Source organism: Thamnophis sirtalis, unplaced genomic scaffold (genome assembly GCF_051295495.1).
Source record: "Thamnophis sirtalis isolate CommonGarterSnake01/CBP01778 unplaced genomic scaffold, rThaSir2_p1.2 scaffold_6, whole genome shotgun sequence".
Lineage (NCBI taxonomy): Eukaryota > Metazoa > Chordata > Lepidosauria > Squamata > Natricidae > Thamnophis > Thamnophis sirtalis.
The window spans coordinates 70,909,391-70,933,881 of record NW_028261386.1 but is presented as its reverse complement, the minus strand read 5'-3'; the positions used below and the strand labels follow the sequence as shown (position 1 = coordinate 70,933,881).

General features: G+C 46.4%; 1 protein-coding gene across 3 annotated transcripts in view; it reads right to left on the bottom strand.

Moving 5' to 3' along the window:
• CAPN9 (calpain 9) overlaps positions 1–24,491 on the bottom strand; it is a 46,170-nt gene that overhangs the window by 2,030 nt on the left and 19,649 nt on the right. For all 3 annotated transcript variants that reach the window (XM_014059638.2, XM_087718110.1, XM_087718109.1), the window contains exons 10-20: positions 21,863–22,023; positions 14,990–15,147; positions 13,661–13,869; positions 13,153–13,189; positions 12,839–12,919; positions 11,798–11,855; positions 10,694–10,755; positions 9,518–9,586; positions 7,504–7,582; positions 6,654–6,770; positions 5,460–5,518 (exon numbers count right to left, since the gene is read on the bottom strand). In XM_014059638.2, coding sequence (XP_013915113.2) covers positions 5,460–5,518; positions 6,654–6,770; positions 7,504–7,582; positions 9,518–9,586; positions 10,694–10,755; positions 11,798–11,855; positions 12,839–12,919; positions 13,153–13,189; positions 13,661–13,869; positions 14,990–15,147; positions 21,863–22,023 — 1,090 coding nt within the window. The remainder of the gene's footprint in view (positions 1–5,459; positions 5,519–6,653; positions 6,771–7,503; positions 7,583–9,517; positions 9,587–10,693; positions 10,756–11,797; positions 11,856–12,838; positions 12,920–13,152; positions 13,190–13,660; positions 13,870–14,989; positions 15,148–21,862; positions 22,024–24,491) is intronic.

Below are 24,491 nucleotides of genomic sequence, written 5' to 3'. Positions count from 1 at the left end.
TTTAATTCCATATACTGAAGAAACAAAGAAACAAAGACTATAGAGCAGTACTTGCCACTTCCTCCTCAACCTTTCCCCATGTATTGAGAGTAGGCTGGTAATTGAGGCAGAGTGAGAAGGGAAAAGTAAGTTGGAAATTCCAGTAATCACTGTGCTTAAAGTGCCCACAATATAGCTAGGCAGACAATACCACTTCATGGCTGCATACAAGGCAGACAAGGTAGCTCTATCTCGGAGGCCATCTTGCATTTTATGTGACCCTGCTTTTAAGCGCCCTCAAGAACTGAATGAATGCACGATAACATAGCAAGGCAGGAAGAACAATCTTAAGGAACCATCAGAAAGGAAGTCACCTCTTTGTTGAATACTAGCGCGGGAAATACAAGCGCGGGAATAAGGACTCCCTTTCTGATTGGTTCCCGGGCGGAGCCGGTTCAATCCTCGCCCTGATAGGTCGAGCTACTCGACGCCCCATTGGCTCCTCGTTCAAACCCGGGGGTATAAATGTTTGGCGCGAACCACGCCACGTTGAATTGTAGTTACTCTGACCTCAATAAAGGTTGCTGTTGCATACCCGCTTGTCGCGTCCTTTCCCTTCGCTCCAAGATGCAAAACTGGCGACGAAGGTGGGATTCCGATTCCCGCGACCACGGAGAAGAACAAGCCAGCTGCCACCGCGTCTGAACCAGCACGAACGCTATCCTCAGGCTGAGAACTCCGGCAGCGAACGCAAAATTTTCTCCGCCCTCTTCCTCTCTCTCTCTGGCTCCACACCACGATGGCATCATCGCTTCCTCCTTTCGCGCCATTCGGAGCCGCCGGAGAATCATGGGACGGCTTCATGGAGCGTTTCGAGTGCTACTTAATCGCCTCGAAGAACCAGGCACAGACCGACGAGGAGAAATGCAGCTTCTTCTTGTCCTGCTGTGAGCCTTCCATGTTCGCCTCTGCGAGAGCCCTGGCCGCCCCGAGGCCAGCCTACAAACTTGGGTGGGACGAGCTGATGTCCAGGCTGAGGAACCACTACGCTCCCTCACCCTCTCTGATCGCGCGCCGCTTCACCTTCCGCCGCCGAGTGCAAAAGCCCAACGAATCCATCAGCCAGTTTCTAGAGGCTTTGCGCACAGTGGCCGCCCAGTGCGATTTTGCAGACCTGGAGGAGAACCTCGTGGAGCAGTTTGTATGCGGGGTCCGCGACGTGCATTTGCGCAGCCGCATGCTCCGGAATCACAAAATTACCTTGATGCAAGCCGTGGAGACCGCGCGAGCAGCGGAGCTCTCCGAACAATCCACGGCCGACATCGAACGCCTCCAGCTGAAAACCCCCGCGCAAACCGCCGCGGGGCCTTCCACCCAGACGAACCTCGTCGACGACCTCTCTCCTGCTGAAGACGAGGAGGAGGAGGAGGAAACCGTCGGACAAATGAGGACGCAGCCGAAGCGGAGGCCACCCCAGCAACCACCGACGCCCGCTCAGCCAGCCTCAAACGCACCTTGCCGCGGATGTGGCGGCCGCCACAGCCGCGCATCCTGCCCGTTCCGTTCTGCCGTCTGCCGCCGCTGCCGAGGAGAAGGACACCTCGCCAGGGTCTGCCGGGCTCTCGTGCCAGCCCCATCGTTTATGCAGCCCAGCGACCAGCGCCAGGCACCGCAACGCCGCCAACAGCCACGTCCTGCGAGGCGAGCTGAGGACTGCCACTCAACCTACCAGCCCTCCAGCGCCGACTGCGTGGTCTACCAGGCGTTCCACGTTCCCGCCGGCGATCGCAAAATCAGCACCGCTGTCCGACTCGAAGGTCAGCTTTGTCGAATGGAGGTGGACTCCGGGTCTTCCCGTTCTCTCCTATCTTGGGCCTTGTTTTCCCGCCTTTGTCCCGGGGTTCCCCAGAGCAAATTGCGCCCCGTCGGGGTCTCCCTCCTAGACTACCAGGGAAATGGGATTCCCACGGCAGGAATATTCCACATCCAGGTGGAATACGGGGATTTTAAGGGGAAACTCCCAGTTCTAATCGTCAGGAACGATCTGCCCGCTCTCCTTGGGTTGGATTGGTTTCCCGCCTTGGGCCTTACCATAGAGGGAGTGCACAGGGTAGTCCCCCTCACCGTAGATAGCGTTCTAGATGAGTTCGCAGATGTGTTCGATGGGAAATTGGGCTGTTATAAGGGCACCCCCATTTCCCTCTGCCTTGATCCCCAGGTCGCCCCCATTAGGCTGAAGGCACGCAGGGTCCCCTTCGCATTGAGAGCAAAGGTAGACGCTGAACTTGATAAGCTTATAGAGCAGGGGGTAATCGAGCCCGTAGATCACGCCCGTTGGGAAACCCCCATAGTCCTCCCGGTCAAACCTGACGGATCGGTGAGGATATGTGCCGACTATAAGTCGACCATCAATTTGGCCCTGCAGGCAAATCCATATCCGGTTCCCGTAGTGCAACACCTACTCCACTCCTTAGGGCAGGGCCGCATTTTCGCCAAGCTAGATATGGCACAGGCCTACCAGCAGCTTCCCGTAGACGACGATGCGGCTACAGCCCAGACCATCGTCACCCACCGCGGGGCCTTCCGTTGCCGCCGCCTCCAATTCGGCGTTTCGGTTGCCCCGGGGATTTTTCAGAGCCTCATGGAGCGGTTGCTCCACGGGCTCCCAGGCGTCGTTCCCTACTTCGACGACGTCCTGGTCGCAGCCCCCAGCCACTCGGAACTCCTGAAAACGCTGCGGGAGGTTCTCACACGTTTTAGGGAGGCAGGACTGAAACTAAAGCGCAGCAAATGCGAAATTGCTGTTCCCAAAGTAGAATTCTTGGGGTTCCTCATTGATGCCCAAGGCATCCACCCCACTCCTTCCAAAGTCGCCGCCATCAAAAACGCACCCGCACCCACCTCTAGGGCGGAATTGCAGGCGTTCCTGGGGCTTCTAAACTTCTACGCCCCTTTTATTCCCCACAAGGCGTCGCTAGCCGAGCCGCTACACCGACTGCTTGACCGGTCAGCGGCCTGGCAATGGGGTAGCCGTGAAGCGCACGCGTTCGCGGCTATAAAAGACATTTTGACCTCGTCGGCAGTCCTAATTCAATATAGCGATAGGATGCCCCTAGTTCTGACTTGCGACGCCTCTCCCTATGGTATAGGGGCGGTCCTGAGCCATGCCCTCCCGAACGGCTCAGAGGCCCCCATAGCATTCTATTCCCGGACACTCTCCTCCACGGAGCGGAACTACAGCCAAATCGATAAAGAAGCCCTGGCTGCAGTGTCCGGCATTAAGCGGTTCCATGACTACCTCTATGGTAGGAATTTCACCCTTGTCACGGATCACAAGCCCCTCCTGGGGCTACTGGCAGGCGACAAGCCAACCCCCCCCATTTTGTCTCCCCGCATGACACGCTGGACAGAGTTCCTAACGGCGTATTCGTATACGCTGTTATACCGTCCGGGTAAGCAGCTAGGGCACGCAGACGCCCTGAGCCGTTGCCCTTTGCCAGAGACGGACACAGCCCACGTGCCCGCGCTCTCTATTCTGTCGATCGCCGAATCCGACCTCCCCGTCTCTGCCGCGGACGTCGCAGCCTGCACAAAGGCTGACCCCGTCCTATCCCAAGTAGCTTCATGGGTTTTGAGGGGTTGGCCCGCGGAAAAGGTAGCGGAAGAATTCCGACCATTTAAAGCACGACAAGCCGAACTCGCCCTTCACGGGGGTTGTCTTGTCTGGGGGGATAGGGTAGTAATCCCCACAGCCCTGCGGGCACGAATCCTGCCCGCACTCCACAAAAACCACCCAGGCATAGCGCGAATGAAAGCCTTAGCCCGTAGCTATGTGTGGTGGCCCTTGCTAGATTCGGAAATTGCAGACTACGTAGGCCGATGCAGGATCTGCCAAAACTCTAGGCCGAATCCCCCCACAGCCGCCCCTCGTGAGTGGGAAATCCCTAGAGGCCCATGGTCCCGTTTACACATTGACTTTGCCGGCCCCTTCCACGGCCGAAACTTCATGATAGTAGTCGATGCTTACTCCAAGTGGGTGGAGCTGGTAATCATGACCTCCACCACAGCAGAGAGTACAGTGAGGGCCCTTCGTAAGATGTTCGCCACACATGGGTTACCGGATGTCATAGTCTCAGACAACGGGCCCCAGTTTACCTCCACCACGTTCCAAGAATTCCTGGCCGAACAAGGAATCAGACACGCAGCCACAGCCCCTTATCACCCAGCTAGCAACGGCCGGGCGGAGCGCGCAGTTCGCTCAGCCAAAGAAGCTTTGGGCCGCATGGACCAGGGCGACTGGCAAGAGAGAGTGGCGGCTTACCTCTTGAGCGAGCACTCCATACCCTGCCCAACGACTAATAAAAGTCCCGCGGAGCTCTTGATGGGTAGGAGATTGCGAACCCCCCTAGACAGTCTCCATCCACTTTACGCAGGGGATCTGCCGAGCAACCTGGGGGCCCTCCCTTCCCACGCGTTTAAGTTAGGGGATCCCGTATGGGCCCGCTCCTTTTCTGGGGATCCACGGTGGGTTCCCGCAACCATCACAGCCCTGACTGGCCCCTGTTCCTTCAGGGTCGGCCTGACCGATGGAACACAATGGAGGCGCCACGTGGACCAGTTAAGGCGACGCCTCCCTGCGGAAACAGACGGCCCGAGCCTCTCAGACACCCGCTCTCAGCATGAGCCACCCTCGATGACCTTCCCCCCAACGGACCGCCTCCACCCGGGGAACAGGGGACAAGCCGATACGAACTTTTCGGACAGACGCGCCTCACCCGGCTACTCCTTTCCTCGAAGCCCTTATCGAGACTCTGAACCGACACCCCAACCAGACTGCACGGGGCCACTGTCGGACGCTCCTGTTGCCACGGAGACGCCACCCCGGGCAAACGGACATCGGGCACCGGGCCCGGGGCCAGCGCCATCTCATGGGACCGCCCCACCACGGACACACCTCCGCCGGCGGTTTCCCCCCCGACGACAACCGCCGGGGAGCCACGAAGGTCGGGACGAGAACGTCACCGTCCCACCTACTTGAAAGACTATGTTTGCCCTTCCTAAGGAACTCTTTGACTAGGGGGGGAGGGGTGTTGAATACTAGCGCGGGAAATACAAGCGCGGGAATAAGGACTCCCTTTCTGATTGGTTCCCGGGCGGAACCGGTTCAATCCTCGCCCTGATAGGTCGAGCTACTCGACGCCCCATTGGCTCCTCGTTCAAACCCGGGGGTATAAATGTTTGGCGCGAACCACGCCACGTTGAATCGTAGTTACTCTGACCTCAATAAAGGTTGCTGTTGCATACCCGCTTGTCGCGTCCTTTCCCTTCACTCCAAGATGCAAAACTCTTCATTTAGCTTCATTATGTCCCTGGTATAATATTCCAGTAAAAGGGGAATTGAGGAAAGTAGAAGAGACAAAAGAAAAATGAAAAATCCTATTCTCAAACAATCTCTATTGTCAATGTTTTGCTTTCGTTACCTCATTTATATGGAGGTTAATGAAATCTCTGTTTTCCACACATAATGCCTGGAATACTCCTGCAAGAAAAATTTTAGTGTTATTTTTAGCCACTGAAATATTCAAAACCTCTTTTTCAATAAAATGCCAAACCTAAAACTAAATGTTAATATTAATAGGTAATATTCCAGAAGTCCCAGGGGGAAACTTTGATGATGTCTGCAAAACTGAAAATTATTTCAGACATATCTTTATGCTAGTCTAAATGTTCTTTATTGGTTAGTGACAAAAATGAAGTTGACATTTGGACATTTTTGAAACAACCTAACATGGCTTTGAGTTACCTTGATTAATATCAGAATTTTCAAATATTTACCACTGGGACTCTTCAGAATTTAGGAATGGCAGGCCATATCACCATTCATCAGGTTTCTATTACTTATTTTGTAAACATTCTGTAGATGGTTCTATAGAACTCTGCCTTTCATGAAATGATCTCACGTGGATATAAAGTCACATGACATATACAATGAGTATATGGTTTCTAACTTGTATTCCATATATGTAGACCATCAAAGCTATAATCCTATAGATAGTTGCTTAAATATATTCATTCTAAATTTACAGAATTGATGTCCTTAATTTTTTATAACTATCTTAATTTTTTAATTAAGGCCCAAAGAGTACAAGAGGACTTATTTCTGAGAAGACATGTACAAGATTATCCATTGTTAGGATTTAACTGATAACAAATTCTGATTGATTTTTTTTTGTGAAAAACAGAAAAAAATGAGGTAATGATAAATTGAAAGGATTAGAATAAAAATAATAGATTATAGAAAAAAATGTAAATGATGCTGTAACCAAAGAGGTTAACTTATATTTATACTTATAACTGTGGTAAAAGAAAATGGGGATAATTTTTTAAAAATAATTCTATATTTCTTTTCTTTGATTTTTCTACTTTTATCTTTTCCTTTTTCCTCTTTCTTCCAGTGTAAATATTAGTTCTTGTTAGTTTTTATTCTGTATACAAAATTCCAATAAAATTTTATTCAAATAAAGATTGTTTTTTAAAAAACATTCAATTAATTCAAAATCAATTTATGAGTGAAGTTAAAAATATCAGAATGATCATTTATGATGTGTCACATATTACTGCTGATAAAATGGCATTCAATAAGGAAACAAATGGCACTATGAAGAGATACTCACTGCTTGCATTTTCTAAGCGAATTAGGCAGTTTAAGAAGTCGTCAAATTCGATCTGTTGCTGATCATCTGAATACCTTAATACTATCAGCTGCAGCAGATAGTTATTGAGCTGAAATCCTTAAAGAAAGGTAAATATGAGGGTTTTTAACTTTGTTGGCTAATCTTCAACCCAGTAATTTGAAAACATTCTTTTAAATGATATTGTCATGATGAATAAACTATAGGCAATTGCTCTATCTGCTTTTCCTGCAGCAACAACAGCATGATTGGTATAAAATATCAGATTTGGGACTTATTTTTTAATATATGTCTCAAACAGTGATTAGCTGTGTCTTAGTAAAGACATGGGCCTGATGCAAATTCTGCCTAAGGGAGAGCAATCTTGAAAATCTGGACTGAACTGAAGCTCACAACCCTCTTTTCTTTTTACAAGATATTGTCCTAAATCAGGGGTGTCAAACTCAATTTCATTGAGGGTTGCATCAGGGATGTGTTTGATCTCGGGGGGTGGGTGGGTGGGTGTATGTGACCAGGGTGGGCGTGGCCAGCTCAGTGTCACTTATGTTAGGGGCATCTGTGGTGGCCCAAGCGCTCTACCAGTGGAAACGGACTCCCGAGTTCCATTTTTAGTTGCAATGTTCTCCTGCTACCTTCTGCCAGTGAAAAAGGAGCTCAGGAGGGCCTCGTGCAGCCCTCCCCAGCTTCATTTTCACCGGCAGAGGCACTGCGGGCCAGTCCTTCGCTGTGGGCCAGATCTAAGTACCCCAATGCAGGCCTTGAGTTTGACACCCCTGTCCTAAATTGTCCAAAATGATCACATATTGCAAAAGCCAGTCAGAAAAATTGATACCTGCTGCTTTTAAAGCGAGACGAAGTTCATGGGAAGACATTATGCCAGACTGATCAGAATCAAAGTGAAGGTAGAGGCTCTGAATCAAAGAGAGAGAAAAATGGCAGCAGATAATAAGCATGGTTGGAATAAATTAGATGAATCATTGAGGCAAGGAGATTTTCTTTTGAAGTCATAAATTGTGAACAAAAACAAAAGGTTAGCATTTTAATGAAACGTGTTAATCTGAAAAACATACAACCAGATTTCCCCCCCCCCACCAGTTTTTTTGAATAAATAGACTAATATGGCTTTCTGCCCACAATTTCTTTTGAAGTAAAGTTTTTGCCAGCTTTTGCAAGTTGGTCTAATTGCTCTTTATAAGAATATATGAACAGGCAAACTGTTATACAATAATATCTAGCATTGGATTTCTATTCAGCATTACACTTAATAGGAAACTATAGCAATTATCTACAGAACGAGCAAATACTTATTAAAAATTTGAAAAATTATTTTCAAATACACACAGAAATGGTGAATCTAGTTTGAGAAATAATAGGCAGAAGTATGGAATCATATTTCTAAAAGCAAGAATATATTTAGATACAGTACCTCTAACCTCTAATTTTGTATAGCCAATCACTATCTGTTTTTCTCTAAGTGCCATTTTCAGTGCATGAACTTCAATGAACTACCTCACAAGGACTCAGGATACTATGGATTCTTTGTACATTCTTTTATTTTCTTAATCAATATTCTTACATCCTGCATTATTTGATTACATCCGTGGATGATGTATTAGTTTTAAAGAAATGGATAACATCCAAAAACAGTTATAATTTATATATATTTGGAACCCAAAGTGCTTGTTAATGAGAGCAAGTTTGATTCAGTGGTTAAGAGATGAAGAGAATTTGGGCCATTTGGACTCTCTCATCTGTGAGGAAGAAGACTAGTGCAAAACATTTCCAGAAAGTGTTGCCTAAAAACTGCCTGGACTTGTCTGAGTAGCTGTTGGGAGTCTAGATGCACTTAAAAGTGCCCACACACTAAGACAAAAAGGATGAGTACAATGAGTAATGTCAGGCAATGGAAAATTTCCCTGGTGCAGCTCAGGAAAGGAACAGAGAAAGACCAAGAACCTTGGGGAAGAAAGGAACCCTATGCAAGAAAGTTTTTTTTTAAAAAAACACTTCACACTGACAACATATAGTATGTGATACATATAAAGAAGTGATAGAACTACAAGCACAACACCTTGAAAACATCCTTTGGAAAAGCAAACAGACCTTGTTCTCATCCTGCTTATGCATTCAGCTGAGAATATTAATTTAGATTGGAATATTATGGTACCTAACAAGTCAACTGCATACAATATTTAACCCTGAAATTCTGTTGCTTTGATTGAATCAGGAGTAAAAATTGGTGATTGGCAGACAGCATATATTCAGTCAACAGGGATGTAACAGGAACCCAATTATTGCAATTGCCTTAAAACATGCCTGGACTTAAAAGAGAAAAATCATGATTTATCATGGTCACTTCTTTTAGGAATTGTGAGAAAGCATTCAAATGTTCCTTTAGATTTTAGGGTTAATGTTCCTGTGGATGTAATGGGCCATTTCAAATTACATTTGTTGATAATTGGAGGAGACAGGCATCAAAATCACCAGTGTAAATTGAAACATTAAGCAAGTCCCCCCCACCCCTTCTGCTCATGAATCAGCAGATTTTTTTTTATGATGTGTCAACGACAAGAGTTATTTCACTTGGCCTCATCCAGAGGAACATTCCTGGCATTTATTATTTCAAAAATAGATTTTTTTTATTTAGTTAAAAGTACGGTTAATGTTTCTGCAAGTGACATGAATAACAGAAAAGAAATACTATTTTGTAGAATGATTGTTTTCCCCCCCTTTTAGAACATTCTCACTAAATTATAGATGTAATGGTTGTTAATAGTTTCTGCTCTAACATATTTTCCAAAAGTAAAACAGTAGATTTTGCATCAGTTGAATGTGCATCAACTTACAATCCACTTTTTCAGTTTGTCCCAGAGAAGTTTGAATTCGTTGAATTCCAGTTTTTCATTCCCGCTGGACTGATGCAGTTCCCGTTAAGGAAAACAGTAATGGCAGATTGAATCTCATATATACATAATCTCAATATTCTATTCCATGAATAGTTTTATTTTATACAAATTAAGCCTGTTGAATTAATAGGCTGTTTCCATAGATCAACCATAAGCTGTTCTTTTATATCAAAGAATCATCTGTAGAATTATCTTTCTAGATCTCTTTAGCAAAGTCAATGCTCTACCACAGAGAAACATTGGATTAAAATTCAGGTGTTGCTCCCAAGTCTGGATTCAAGAAATGCTCTATACATGCAGTAGGCTATGAATAGACTAGGGCAACATGGGCAGAAGGAAATGCTGAGACTCTCATGCCATGACTCAGGAGCTCAAAGAACATAAAAGTTTGGGAGCTTGTTGAACTCAAAACATTTGCCCAGCATGTTCTCTTGTTCTCCCACCATCTTAAATTTTTATTTGTCTCAAGGGCCTTGGAATCTGTTGAAACACACTCTGCTTTCCCTTATGTTCTGTCTTTATTTTCTTTGGCTCACTGCTTCCTTCCCCCTTTCCATACTATATACTGAATATGGTTGACCATGAAAGAAAACAAAATAGAATGATGAATATGTATCTGTGTATGGTATGTTCTTTACTGTAAAGTATTATCTACTGACTTTGATAACCTGTACTTATGGAGGAAAGAGCTAGTCCTATGTTCAGAAAAGGTGCTTATATCTACCTATGTCTACTCATGAAATAGCACTGGTGGAATTGATTCCTTCTCCTCTGTATCATCTTCTAATTCTATTCCAGAAAATCTGGAAACCTTCAAAAATGATTCAGAGGGCAGGGATGGTATATCCTTCCCTTCCCTACCGGTTCGCAAATGTGAATGCCCTTGTACTCAGCCTTCCGTGCATGTGCTTTGCCTAAAAAACGTGTGGTTTGTCACTAGCTGTGATCAATGCACATGTTTTGATAGTGAATACTCAAAGTCCTAAGATCTCATTTTGTTTTCCTTCAATATCTGACATGTATTTTATGTTTGAGATGGCAAAGTCTCATAGAGGTGATTGTAGTATTTTCATCACATTCACTCCAAGAATTCTTCATGCTTATTTCAAAGGATACAGCCATTAAGGAAATGATATTTTTACATGACAGGAGGCTTATTTTCTTGAATTTGATCTTGTCTGGTGGTGCGGGGGGAAAATCAGCAGCATAGTATACAAAAACAAATTCTTTGTCTCCATCAATTTCATCTCAAAGTTCAACAGCACAATTGTGAATATTTTATTTTTTCACCCCAGAGAAGTGTCATGATGTAAAACTGAAATATGATAGCTTCTGTCCTTCCATTACAGTGGGATCACAACACAGAAAATGATCAAGTATTCATTACATGTCAGCTCTATTTAACTATTTTTGGACATTAATCTCCATACAACTCCCTGCTAGAATTAAGTTCTACTAATTATTTGAACCAGGATGCATATTTCCAATCTGATTGGAACATTTGTTGTCCCAATCCTTCCATTATATTGCTTTGCATTGATAATACTAATCACCAATAGCATTTACACATCTGTTCTGTATTTATGCTTCATGGAGTGTTGCTGGGGTGAAAATAGATAAATTATCATTAGACCATGATGGATATTCTGGTTCTGCTGTCAAAAGTATTTGGTCCAAAAACATAGCCTCTTTTCATTATGGTCAAGTTTGTCATAAAAATTATGGATTAATGCTGATCATCCTCTATATGTTTCATCATGAACTCACAGAGACTCTACCAGATTCCTTAAGCTATTCTCTTTTTAAAAGAGTCTTTTAAAAAAAGGGGGACAAAGAAAGATAAAACTCAAGCACACAAATTGGTAAGCCTTATATGGTTGTAGAGAGACGTAAGTAACCAAGAGAACTGAGCCCAGACTGATGAAATGTTCCATCTGCTAGACTGTATGTCCATGGCAAATATTTAGCAAGAAGAACCTTACATGACTCTTTCCTTGAATATCACATCAGTTTTTTTCTTGTCTTTATCCAGTTTTTATGAAAGACTGAACTGACAGATCTCAGCCAGACTTACTTTTAAGAAAGAATGCATGGGATTGGACTGTAAATCCAGGTATTTACTTAATCTGTTGTGTGCAAATTTATCCAATTCATCATTTTATGGGACATGAAACCATTCACCAGTTGGGTTAGAGGATCTATGGCCATGTTGACACTTACTTTTTTCCAACACAGCATTCAGGATATATTCAAGTTCCTCTGCACTGATCTCCATGTCCTGCAGTTACCGTAAATAAAGGAAATCAGCCTTTGTGGGTTCAAAATGCAGTTTAAAAATTATTATTTTGTTTGGAAGAGCTCATCATTTGAAAGATAAAATACCCTCTAAAGCAACAAAAACAACAACACAATGAGAGGACTATATCACTATAGGGAATCAATTTCATTATATTTGCTCTATGAAGGAACAATTGTATTTAATTATATCAATAGCAATAAAATGCATCTAGAGTTTTTCTAATATACTGGAAACAAGCATCTCTGACATTAATTGGATATCAACATTCAGGGTTTCTTTTTTTGGGGGGGTCTGAACCTACAATATAGAAGCATGCTCTTCCAGATGTTGAGGAATCAAGAATCTCACTGGGCTGCTAGAGTTTCACATGTCTCTATATAATGAGCAAATGTTATCACTGTCACTTTATTTTCCTATTGGGGTGGAATTGTTTGGGTCAGTGACAGCGTTCCTCATTGGTACTTTGGGTCAAGTAGAGCCAATCACAATCTGCTCTGGATTAGGACACTTAATGCCTCCCTAGCAGCTATGAAACAAACCACTATGGAAGAACAGACTACAACAGATGGAGAGGAGGCAGCCTTATGGTCATCTGGAGGATAGCTGACCTTTGGGGTTTCCTCTTCCATGTGTTCAAGAGTGTCTACAAAAACGTGGATTGCTGCAATGGCAGAGGAAACACTACTTTTATGCTAGAAATGTTAAATCAGCTTCAATTTCGCGTCCACAGACGGTTATTGTTGAGATGGAGGCTGAGTTGCAAGGACATATTTTGAAGAGAACTTGGTTGCTGGGGTATATCTGTGTTCTGGTGATATGGATAAGCTAAGAGAGGTATTCTGTTTTGTTTTGTTTTTCACTAGCCCAGGATTAAACCTGGCTGTTTTACATGAAAAGCATACTGTCTGACAGTAAACCATCAAAATTTTAACAAGATCTATAATTTTTATTAGTTGACTTGCCGGTCCTGAAATCTGCTTGAACAAATCTCGGAATTGCTTTTCTTCTTCTGTTTCTTGTTGGGGTTGTGTTGGCTCAGGAACCTGAAATTACCCAAAGATGATTGATGGAGAAACAAACAAACAAAAATCATCCCTATTTGTATTACCATACGTCAGATTAGATCCATTTTAGAAAAAGAGTATATTAATATGTTTTAGGATAGATTCTGTTATTCTTTAATTTGATTGGTATTCTATCACCCTTGTACAACTGAAAATAATTATTATTTAATAATATGATTGATTTTGTCTTTAATTAAATTTTGGTGACATACCTCTGGCAAATCAATGTTGACATTTCCATCCATCTCCCTATAAAACATGAATCCAGTTTTTAAAAAGCTGATTTTCCACTGGAATTTCATAAGAGAAATCAGATCATCAGGATTAGTTACAACAGAAAAGCAGTTGTAAGGTTCTATTGTGACAATCAACATCAGGAAGCTGTTATGGCCTACATTAAAATAAATATTAACTGCAGATGGCAAGATAATTTCCTGGTAACAATAAGATTTTTCTCCAATAATCTCCCAAATTTATATATATTTTGACATCAGAAAATGTGTGTAACTGTGCACTCATCCTCCTGCATTCTGGAGCAGTGGAGCAAGATCTTAAAAGCATGTAAAACTTAGTAGGCTGGCATAAGTCATCTTCACTTAGGAATTGGAGCGGCCAAATTATTCTCAGAGCCTTCAGATATTATTTCTATACCTTTTCAATGGTGATCGGTCACTAATGGACTTTTGTACTCTGGTTGAGTGAGAACCTTGATATACTTACTTTGTAACTACTCTCTTTTCAGAAAAAACTCTTAGACAGAAATCAGCTTCCTGTTGTGGCTCATATGTAGTTGGAACAATGATGTAATCGCCAGGTGGTAGCTCAAATCTATCAGAAACTTCCCTTAAGTTTATATAAGTTTTGCTCCTGGCTTTGGAAGCATGGTAGCGGAAAAAATCCTTTGTCAAGTGTTCATCTTTATCAGGACTCTGAAATTAAATGTTCAGATTATTTAGCAATAGCATTTAGACTTATATACCGCTCCACAGTGCTTTACAGCACTCTCTGAGCAGTTTACAACATCAGCATGTTGCTCCCAACAATTTAGGCCCTCATTTTACCAATTTCGCAAGGATGGAAGATTGAGTCAACCTTGAGCCCATCAGGATCAAACTCCAGGCAGTGAGCAGAGTTAGCCTGCAATACTGCATTATAACCACTGCGCCACCAGCGTTCCTATTTCTTAGTTTGATATGTCTGACATTGTTTTCTTTCCTTTCCTTTATATTGATTGAAGAATATTTTCATGCACTTTGGAGTTCAGCTTCTACATTCCTATACTTATTTATCATCCCACCATTTAGTCATCACTTTATAGATCATGCTATACTTTGACTACATGTGCCACATTAGAGCACTAAATATAGGAACTTCTATAAATGGAAATCCAATGTTTGTTGCCTAATTATTTTTTTGAATTTGTTGTTTGCTGATATTTAGCACTTTTATATTTTTAAGAAATAAGATAATGAAAAGGGGCTTTAGACAGCATCTCACTGAATCTTAAGCTAAAGATGCATGCATTTTGCTCTCAGATCATGAATTAATTTGAACTTAAAAGGCCATTGAAGCCTCAAATGGTAGAAACAAACACTTTTATTTTCTGGTCACAACTAGGTGAAATAAAGAGTTAGCCAGAGGGGACACCCATCTTATTTATGAACTCACTTCAATAAGTGTCCTTTCCAAAAGACAACTGGACTTAGTTTTTTCCTTTAAATTTCGGTTCTCATCCAAGAAGCTTCCTCGGTTCAGAAAGTCCAGTTGTCTTTTGAAACAATACCTTTGGGACCACTTCAATAAGATTGAGACAAAATCAGCATTTGCAAGTATGAAATGCAAAGAACTAAGCCACAAATAAAGTGGTTTGATTCTAAGCCATACTTAATAGGGAAGGAAAGACTTTGGGGCCACCCTCATGGGCCTGGGAGGGTTCAAACAGTGCAAAACATTGTAGACCAGATTTCTCCAGCCAGCAAATTTCAGGAAAAATCTATGACTGCATATCTGGAAGGGCCCAAGTTGGAGCAGGGAACTCCATAGAAATACCTCATAGATAGCATATCCTATTGTTAGCAGTGCAGCTCCGAGTTTCCTGAGTTTACGGCGATTCTTCTGCATCAGGGCAGCTACAAATGTGCACTCATCTTGACCCTCATCTTTTTCTGCCAGTTGGAGCTTGAACTGGGGGTTGGTCCAAAATGTTTCTGAAATCAGTCAGCAAAAAGGAGATTGTGGGTGGTTTATTTTACAACATCAGAATGCTGACCCATCACCAGTGCAGGCTACTCATCACCCAAGGACAGAGAGTGCCCTCTTCCTTCCCACTCCCAGGCTGTTTTTATTTGTTCTCATCTAGCTTAATTATTTCTTCCATCTTTATTCTGTTTTTTGCATCTTGGAGCGAAGGGAAGGGACGCGACAAAACGGGTATGCAAACAGCAACCTTTATTTAGAACAGAGTGACTACGATTCAACGTGGCGTGGTTCGCGCCAAACATTTATACCTCCGGGTTTGAACGAGGAGCCAATGGGCCGTCGAGTAGCTCGACCAATCGGGGCGAGGATTGAACCGGCTCCGCCCGGGAACCAATCAGGAGGGAGTCCTTTATTCCCGCGCTTGGATTTCCCGCGCTAGTATTCAACACCCCTCCCCCCCTAGTCAAAGAGTTCCCTTAGGAAGGGCAAACATAGTCTTGTAAGTAGGTGGGACGGTGACGTTCTCGTCCCGACCTTCGTGGCTCCCCGGCGGTTGTCGTCGGGGGGGGAACCGCCGGCGGAGGTGTGTCCGTGGCGGGGCGGTGAATCTGCGACGCGGTCCCGTGAGATGGCGCTGGCCCCGGGCCCGGTGCCCGATGTCCGTTTGCCCGGGGTGGCGTCTCCGTGGCAACAGGAGCGTCCGACAGTGGCCCCGTGCAGTCTGGTTGGGGTGTAGGTTCAGAGTCTCGATAAGGGCTTCGAGGAAGGGAGTAGCCGGGTGAGGCGCGTCTGTCCGAAAAGTTCGTATCGGCTTGTCCCCCGTTCCCCGGGTGGAGGCGGTCCGTTGGGGGGAAGGTCATCGAGGGTGGCTCATGCTGAGAGCGGGTGTCTGAGAGGCTCGGGCCGTCTGTTTCCACGGGGAGGCGTCGCCTTAACTGGTCCACATGGCGCCTCCATTGTGTTCCGTCGGCCAGGCCGACCCTGAAGGAACAGGGGCCAGTCAGAGCAGTGATGGTTGCGGGAACCCACCGTGGATCCCCAGAGAAGGAGCGGACCCATACAGGATCCCCTAACTTAAACGCGTGGGAAGGGAGGGCCCCCAGGTTGCTCGGCAGATCCCCTGCGTAAAGTGGATGGAGCCTGTCTAGGGGGGTTCGCAATCTCCTACCCATCAAGAGCTCCGCGGGACTTTTATTAGTCGTTGGGCAGGGTATGGAGTGCTGGCTCAAGAGGTAAGCCGCCACTCTTTCTTGCCAGTCGCCCTGGTCCATGCGGCCCAAAGCTTCTTTGGCTGAGCGAACTGCGCGCTCCGCCCGGCCGTTACTAGCTGGGTGATAAGGGGCGGTGGCTGCGTGTCTGATTCCTTGTTCGGCCAGGAATTCTTGGAACGTGGTGGAGGTAAACTGGGGCCCATTATCTGAGACTATCACATCCGGTAACCCATGGGTGGCGAACATCTTACGAAGGGCCCTCACTGTACTCTCTGCTGTGGTGGAGGTCACGATTACCAGCTCCACCCACTTGGAGTAAGCATCGACTACTATCATGAAGTTTCGGCCGTGGAAGGGGCCGGCAAAGTCAATGTGTAAACGGGACCATGGGCCTCTAGGGATTTCCCACTCACGAGGGGCGGCTGTGGGGGGATTCGGCCTAGAGTTTTGGCAGATCCTGCATCGGCCTACGTACTCTGCAATTTCCGAATCTAGCAAGAGCCACCACACATAGCTACGGGCTAAGGCTTTCATTCGCGCTATGCCTGGGTGGTTTTTGTGGAGTGCGGGCAGGATTCGTGCCCGCAGGGCTGTGGGGATCACTACCCTATCCCCCCAGACAAGACAACCCCCGTGAAGGGCGAGTTCGGCTTGTCGTGCTTTAAATGGTCGGAATCCTTCCGCTACCTTTTCCGCGGGCCAACCCCTCAAAACCCATGAAGCTACTTGGGATAGGACGGGGTCAGCCTTTGTGCAAGCTGCGACGTCCGCGGCAGAGACGGGGAGGTCGGATTCGGCGATGGACAAAATAGAGAGCGCGGGCACGTGGGCTGTGTCCGTCTGTGGCAAAGGGCAACGGCTCAGGGCGTCTGCGTGCCCTAGCTGCTTACCCGGACGGTATAACAGCGTATACGAATACGCCGTTAGAAACTCCGTCCAGCGTGTCATGCGGGGAGACAAAATGGGGAGGGTTGGCTTGTCGCCTGCCAGTAGCCCCAGGAGCGGCTTGTGATCCGTGACAAGGGTGAAATTCCTACCATAGAGGTAGTCATGGAACCGCTTAATGCCGGACACTGCAGCCAGGGCTTCCTTATCGATTTGGCTGTAGTTCCGCTCCGTGGAGGAGAGTGTCCGGGAATAGAAAGCTATGGGGGCCTCTGAGCCGTTCGGGAGGGCATGGCTCAGGACCACCCCTATGCCATAGGGAGAGGCGTCGCAAGTCAGAACTAGGGGCATCCTATCGCTATATTGAATTAGGACTGCCGACGAGGTCAAAATGTCTTTTATAGCCGCGAACGCGTGCGCTTCACGGCTACCCCATTGCCAGGCCACTGACCGGTCAAGCAGTCGGTGTAGTGGCTCAGCTAGCGACGCCTTGTGGGGAATAAAAGGGGCGTAGAAGTTTAAAAGCCCCAGGAACGCCTGCAATTCCGCCCTAGAGGTGGGTGCAGGTGCGTTTTTGATGGCGGCAACTTTGGAGGGAGTGGGGTGGATGCCTTGGGCATCGATGAGGAACCCCAAGAATTCTACTTTGGGAACAGCAATTTCGCATTTGCTGCGCTTTAGTTTCAGTCCTGCCTCCCTAAAACGTGTGAGAACCTCCCGCAGTATTTTTAGGAGTTCCGAGTGGCTGGGGGCTGCGACCAGGACGTCGTCGAAGTAGGGAACGACGCCTGGGAGCCCGTGGAGCACCCGCTCCATGAGGCTCTGAAAAATTCCCGGGGCAACCGAAACGCCGAATTGGAGGCGGCGGCAACGGAAGGCCCCGCGGTGGGTGACGATGGTCTGGGCTGTAGCCGCATCGTCGTCTACGGGAAGCTGCTGGTAGGCCTGTGCCATATCTAGCTTGGCGAAAATGCGGCCTTGCCCTAAGGAGTGGAGTAGGTGTTGCACTACGGGAACCGGATATGGATTTGCCTGCAGGGCCAAATTGATGGTCGACTTATAGTCGGCACATATTCTCACCGATCCATCGGGTTTGACCGGGAGGACTATGGGGGTTTCCCAACGGGCGTGATCTACGGGCTCGATTACCCCCTGCTCTATAAGCTTATCAAGTTCAGCGTCTACCTTTGCTCTCAATGCGAAGGGGACCCTGCGTGCCTTCAGCCTAATGGGAGCGACCTGGGGATCGAGGCAGAGGGAAATGGGGGTGCCCTTATAACAGCCCAATTTCCCATCGAACACATCTGCGAACTCATCTAGAACGCTATCTACGGTGAGGGGGACTACCCTGTGCACCCCCTCTATGGTGAGGCCCAAGGCGGGAAACCAATCCAACCCAAGGAGAGCGGGCAGATCGTTCCTGACGATTAGAACTGGGAGTTTCCCCTTAAAGTCTCCGTATTCCACCTGGATGTGGAATATTCCTGCCGTGGGAATCCCATTTCCCTGGTAGTCTAGGAGGGAGACCCCGACGATTGGCTCTGGGGAACTCCGGGACAAAGGCGGGGAAACAAAGCCCAAGATAGGAGAGAACGGGAAGACCCGGAGTCCACCTCCATTCGACAAAGCTGACCTTCGAGTCGGACGGCGGTGCTGATTTTGCGATCGCCGGCGGGAACGTGGGAAGCCTGGTAGACCACGCAGTCGGCGCCGGAGGGCTGGTAGGTTGAGTGGCAGTCCTCAGCTCGCCTCGCAGGACGTGGCTGTTGGCGGCGTTGCGGTGCCTGGCGCTGGTCGCTGGGCTGCATGAATGATGGGGCTGGCACGAGAGCCCGGCAGACCCTGGCGAGGTGTCCTTCTCCTCGGCAGCGGCGGCAGACGGCGGAACGGAACGGGCAGGATGCGCGGCTGTGGCGGCCGCCGCATCCGCGGCAAGGTGCGTTTGAGACTGGCTGAGCGGGCGTCGGTGGTTGCTGGTGTGGCCTCCGCTTCGGCTGCGTCCTCATTTGTCCGACGGTTTCCTCCTCCTCGTCTTCAGCAGGAGAGAGATCGTCGACGAGGTTCGTCTGGGTGGAAGGCCCCGCGGCGGTTTGCGCGGGGGTTTTCAGCTGGAGGCGTTCGATGTCGGCCGTGGATTGTTCGGAGAGCTCCGCTGCTCGCGCGGTCTCCACGGCTTGCACCAAGGTGATTTTGTGGTTCCGGAGCATGTGGCTGCGCAAATGCACGTCGCGGACCCCGCATACAAACTGCTCCACGAGGTTCTCCTCCAGGTCTGCAAAATCGCACTGGGCGGCCACTGTGCGCAAAACCTCTAGAAAATGGCTGATGGATTCGTTGGGCTTCTGCACTCGGCGGCGGAAGGTGAAGCGGCGTGCGATCAGAGAGGGTGAGGGAGCGTAGTGGTTCCTCAGCCTGGACATTAGCTCGTCCCACCCAAGTTTGTAGGCTGGCCTCGGGGTGGCCAGGGCTCTCGCAGAGGCGAACATGGAAGGCTCACAGCAGGACAAGAAGAAGCTGCATTTCTCCTCGTCGGTCTGTGCCTGGTTCTTCGATGCGATTAAGTAGCACTCGAAGCGCTCCATGAAGCCGTCCCATGATTCTCCGGCGGATCCGAATGGCGTGAAAGGAGGAAGCGCTGATGCCATCGTGGTGAGGAGCCAGAGAGGGGGAGGAAGAGGGCGGAGAAAATTTTGCGTTCGCTGCCGGAGTTCTCAGCCTGAGGATAGCGTTCGTGCTGGTTCAGACGCAGTGGCAGCTGGCTTGTTCTTCTCCGTGGTCGCGGGAATCGGAATCCCACCTTCGTCGCCAGTTTTGCATCTTGGAGCGAAGGGAAGGGACGCGACAAAACGGGTATGCAAACAGCAACCTTTATTTAGAACAGAGTGACTACGATTCAACGTGGCGTGGTTCGCGCCAAACATTTATACCTCCGGGTTTGAACGAGGAGCCAATGGGCCGTCGAGTAGCTCGACCAATCGGGGCGAGGATTGAACCGGCTCCGCCCGGGAACCAATCAGGAGGGAGTCCTTTATTCCCGCGCTTGGATTTCCCGCGCTAGTATTCAACACTGTTGGGTTTTTTTTTGTTTTTTGTTTTGCTGCTGCTGCTCCATTGTTCCTGTGAAGATATTATTTAGCTTCAAATGAAGCCGACTCTTTACATCAAGTAGTGGTCTTAAGCCAGTGCTAGGATTTAGCTGCTGGCTAAATCCCACCACTGGTTCAGGTGAATCAGTAGTTGGAAGGACCCACTGGCCCTGCCCACCCCTCCCCTCCCCGAAGTCTCCACATGGCCCACTTTGGATGCCAGGTAAGTGCAGGGACCGCACGGAGGGTCTGGTCCGGCAAACATTGGGTCTTCCAGAAGTCCGAAAACAGGCCTGTTTCCAGGACCTCCGAAGCTCAGGGGAGGCCGTTTTCACCTCCTGGGGGCTCGGGGAAAGCCTCCAGAGATTGGGGAGGGTGGAAATGCCCCCTCCCATGGTGCAGGACGCCATGTAGGCTACATCCACCATGTCCACACCCACCTAGCAACTGGGCAGAGAACCGATTGCTAACATTTTAGAATCCTAACGTTGTCTTAAGCCATTCCAAGTAGATGGTCTTCAACATTTCATTCCATTCTAATAGCAGCCTCATCTCTGTTTGATTGCAAACATACCCCTTCCAGCTGTTCTGTACTGCCAGAGGTTTGTATTCTTTGCTTGTCGGCAGTTGCATTTAAAAAAATAATAATCCTGTAATTGATCCAATAAATGGCCCATTAAGTGAATGAACTATGCTCAACCCTAGAAGCTCATGTTCCATTCAACCCCTTACCTCTTCCAACAGGCACATTTTTTTAGTTTCTGTCCAGACTCAATGAATACATTCTTTGATTATGAGAATAAATTTGGGGAATGCATTAGTGGGGGGAGGGGGTAAAAGCAGAGAGAATCCATTATATCTCAGTGTCCATTCTGCTATAGGTCACATAGCATACATTTTAAAACTGCTATGAGCAAGGAAATGTTTTCTGGCATAGCTATGATTTTCCTTTAAATTTGCCCCAAGGGAAATCTAGAAATAATTACATGAGCAGTTTCAGTTAGAACTAACTTGCAGGATACCCCATTTGAGTTTGATTCTGTATGGCTTAAGTTGCTTATTATATTGATCTGTTTTTTTAAATACAATTTTGAAACTTTCATGTACAGTATCAAAGAAATCTAGATGGCTCACAACAAAAATCTGCTAAAACTATCACCCATCATTTCTGAACAAATGACTTTGAGGAATTGTGGGATATTAACAAGGGCTTGTAGGTGTCTATGCAGATTCTCAGTTATTCTGGTCATCCTTGTCCCAAAGGTACTTTTTCAAGAGGCAACTGGACTTTCTGGTTTTTCTTTGAAGACGTTTCGCTTCTCGTCCAAGAAGCTTCTTCAGCTCTGACTGAATGGTCTTTCCATTCTCTACCATCCAGTCAGAACTGAAGAAGCTTCTTGGATGACAAGTGAAACATCTTTAAAGAAAACAAGGAAGTCCAGCTGCCTTTTGAAAAAGCACCTTTGGGACAAAGGGCTTGTAAGGGGTGCCATAGCCTTTCTCTGAAGAATATGCAAGTGGGAAAAAGCAAATGTGCAGACCTATGAAATTTCGGCAGCCCCCAGCAGTGGCACCTCTGACCCAACTGCCTTGGTGAATGGACACTTCCCATTTATGAGCAGCGTTGTCTTCAAGAGCATCTGGTGTGAGGTTACAGATCTCAACTTTCTCAAAATGAGACAGAAAATCTTCAAACTTCATCCTATGCATGACAAAAAAAGAGAAATAATTCTGTGGATTACTTGAACACCAGTCCAGAATCATATTCAAGCTACTTTTTTATTCAATGATTTAGCTGCAGCTCTTTAGAGTGATTTTAAGTACGGTATTTCAGGGCAAAATTTTGAGAATTGATATGGCCCCTACAGAAGCGTACCAGGATTTCTACCACTAGATGGTAGCAATGACTTATGAATGTGGTATCTGGTGGCAGTCTCTGGGCTTGTTTGTATGCTGTGTTTGCTTGGTTGTAGCAAATAAACAAGCTCAGAGAGCACCAAGGACTCCACACTTTAATTCTGAGCTACAATAGAAGAGCTTCTCTTCTACTGGAACTTATGGAGGCCACTATCTCTGATCTGAGTTGGATTTTAGCTCTCCAGGTCCAGTGACTAAGGCCTCAGCTGGATGGATTACCGGGGAGCATTTGAGCCTGCAAATATTAAATAAGGGGACAGAGGCTGTGAGTAGGACCAGGTGTTAATTAAATCCATGCCACCACCACCCCAGACTTCCCAGAAGGTGACATGCAGTAGTGAATTCATTCTTGGGTGAGAAGGTGGTGTTTGCCAGCTCTTAAAGAGGCAGTGATCAGGGGGGGTTCACTGCTTCTGTTACTGCCAGTTTGCTCAGGGACCCGCTTTGCATGCACGTGTGTTTTGAGTGCTTGATGTGTGCTATGTGCGCATGCGCAGTAGTAAAAAAATTGCTCTGCACATTCACAAAGCAAAAACCAAGATGGCGGCGCCTACGAACAAACTGGTTTTGGGGGAGTGGCCAGCCGAGTTACTACCTACTCGTCCGAACCTCTGGCACGGATATGATGTGGGTCTCCTCTTTGTGGAGAGGCAGGGTAGTTCAAGTCTATTAAGCATGCAAGATAGTTCAAGAAGGAGCCCAGATGACATTATTCTACTTTATTCCAAGATTACATTAACAGAATCTTTCAAGTGTGAAACTACATCTATCTCCCTTGTCACCTTTACAGTCCCCGAAACTAGGAAGGGACCCTTCTGGGATGTTTGCCATACCTGCATTCCTGCTCCAGGCTAAGCTGCATCTTATCTGACTATTTCCCTACCTAAGGTGGTTCCCACATATTAGTACAAAATCACTGTTCGGGGAGGAGAGACGTATAAATCTAATCCCTCAGAATTTGAGTGACCCAGAAGTTGTTCTTCTGTGAGGCTGAACTCAGACAAACTCAGAAACAAGAACCATATAAATGTCTGGAAATATTTTTATTACTAATAGGACAATGCAACTTTTCTCTGCCAGAAAAATCTTCTTATATCTAACAGAAGTGAAATGGAATTACTCTGAATCACTTTCTTATACTTCCACCTTTTCCTGGGCTCAAGCATCTCTTCTGTTACGACTCTATTTTTTTTCTCTCTTAACTGACTTGTTGCATCCTTTATGTCCCAAAGGTCTATTAACACTCCATCACACAATGTCTGGAGACTGTGGGAGTCTGAGTGGGAACAAACAAGCCAAGACCCAACCCTAGAATATCAAAAGGCTATGGGTTCTGGGTCTACCCATTTCTGGATGGAGCTGCACTACATCAGAATGAGTTGGTATACAATATGGGGATTTTGCTAGCTGGAAGAGCAGGCAGTAACTATGGCTAGGAGGGCCTTTGCACAAATCCATTTTGTACCCCAATTATGTCCATTCCTGGATTGGATGGTCCTACTCATAGTCACCCATGCCTTGGTAACTTTCCATCTGGCTTATTGCAGTGTGTCCTACATGGAGCTGCCCATGAAGACCAGTCAAGCTTTAGTTGGTCCAAAATGTGACAGCGCAATTAGCTATGTGTTTATTATGCCCATGCCACACCATTATTCTAAAAGCTGCACTGGTTACCAGTGGGCTTCTGGGTCACACATAAAGCTTTTCATGGCACAGGTACTGCTTATTTCTTTGATTACATCTCCCCCACTCTTATATACGTCAACAATGCTGATATGCTTCAGTTCCCAACGACCAAAGCCATTTTATGGGACTCAGAAACTGTGCCTCATCTATTGGTAGTACCTGCCCTATGGAATAACCTGCACCTCGCCCCTGAAGTTTGGTTGACCCCCATCCCTCCTTGAATTATTTTTCCACCAAATTAGTAATCAGAATTTACATTAGTCTGCTGTAAATATAAGTTGTATATTCAATCTTTGGCATAATATCCATTACTGTAATTATTATTTTGTCATTTTTCTTGCACTGGATGTTTTTAACCCTTGATAGCCTCTCTGGGTAGCAACTCTTTGCATGCCCCCCCATCTTCCCCACTCTCTCTGTTTAAAGGACATAAACAACGTTCATGGAATATATCTGCAATATATTATGTTATTTTAAATTAAATGAACATTTAATGTTTCATAATAACAAAAACACATCACATTGTTTTAAGGATTTTTCAATTAAAACAAGAACTAGTCAATACAA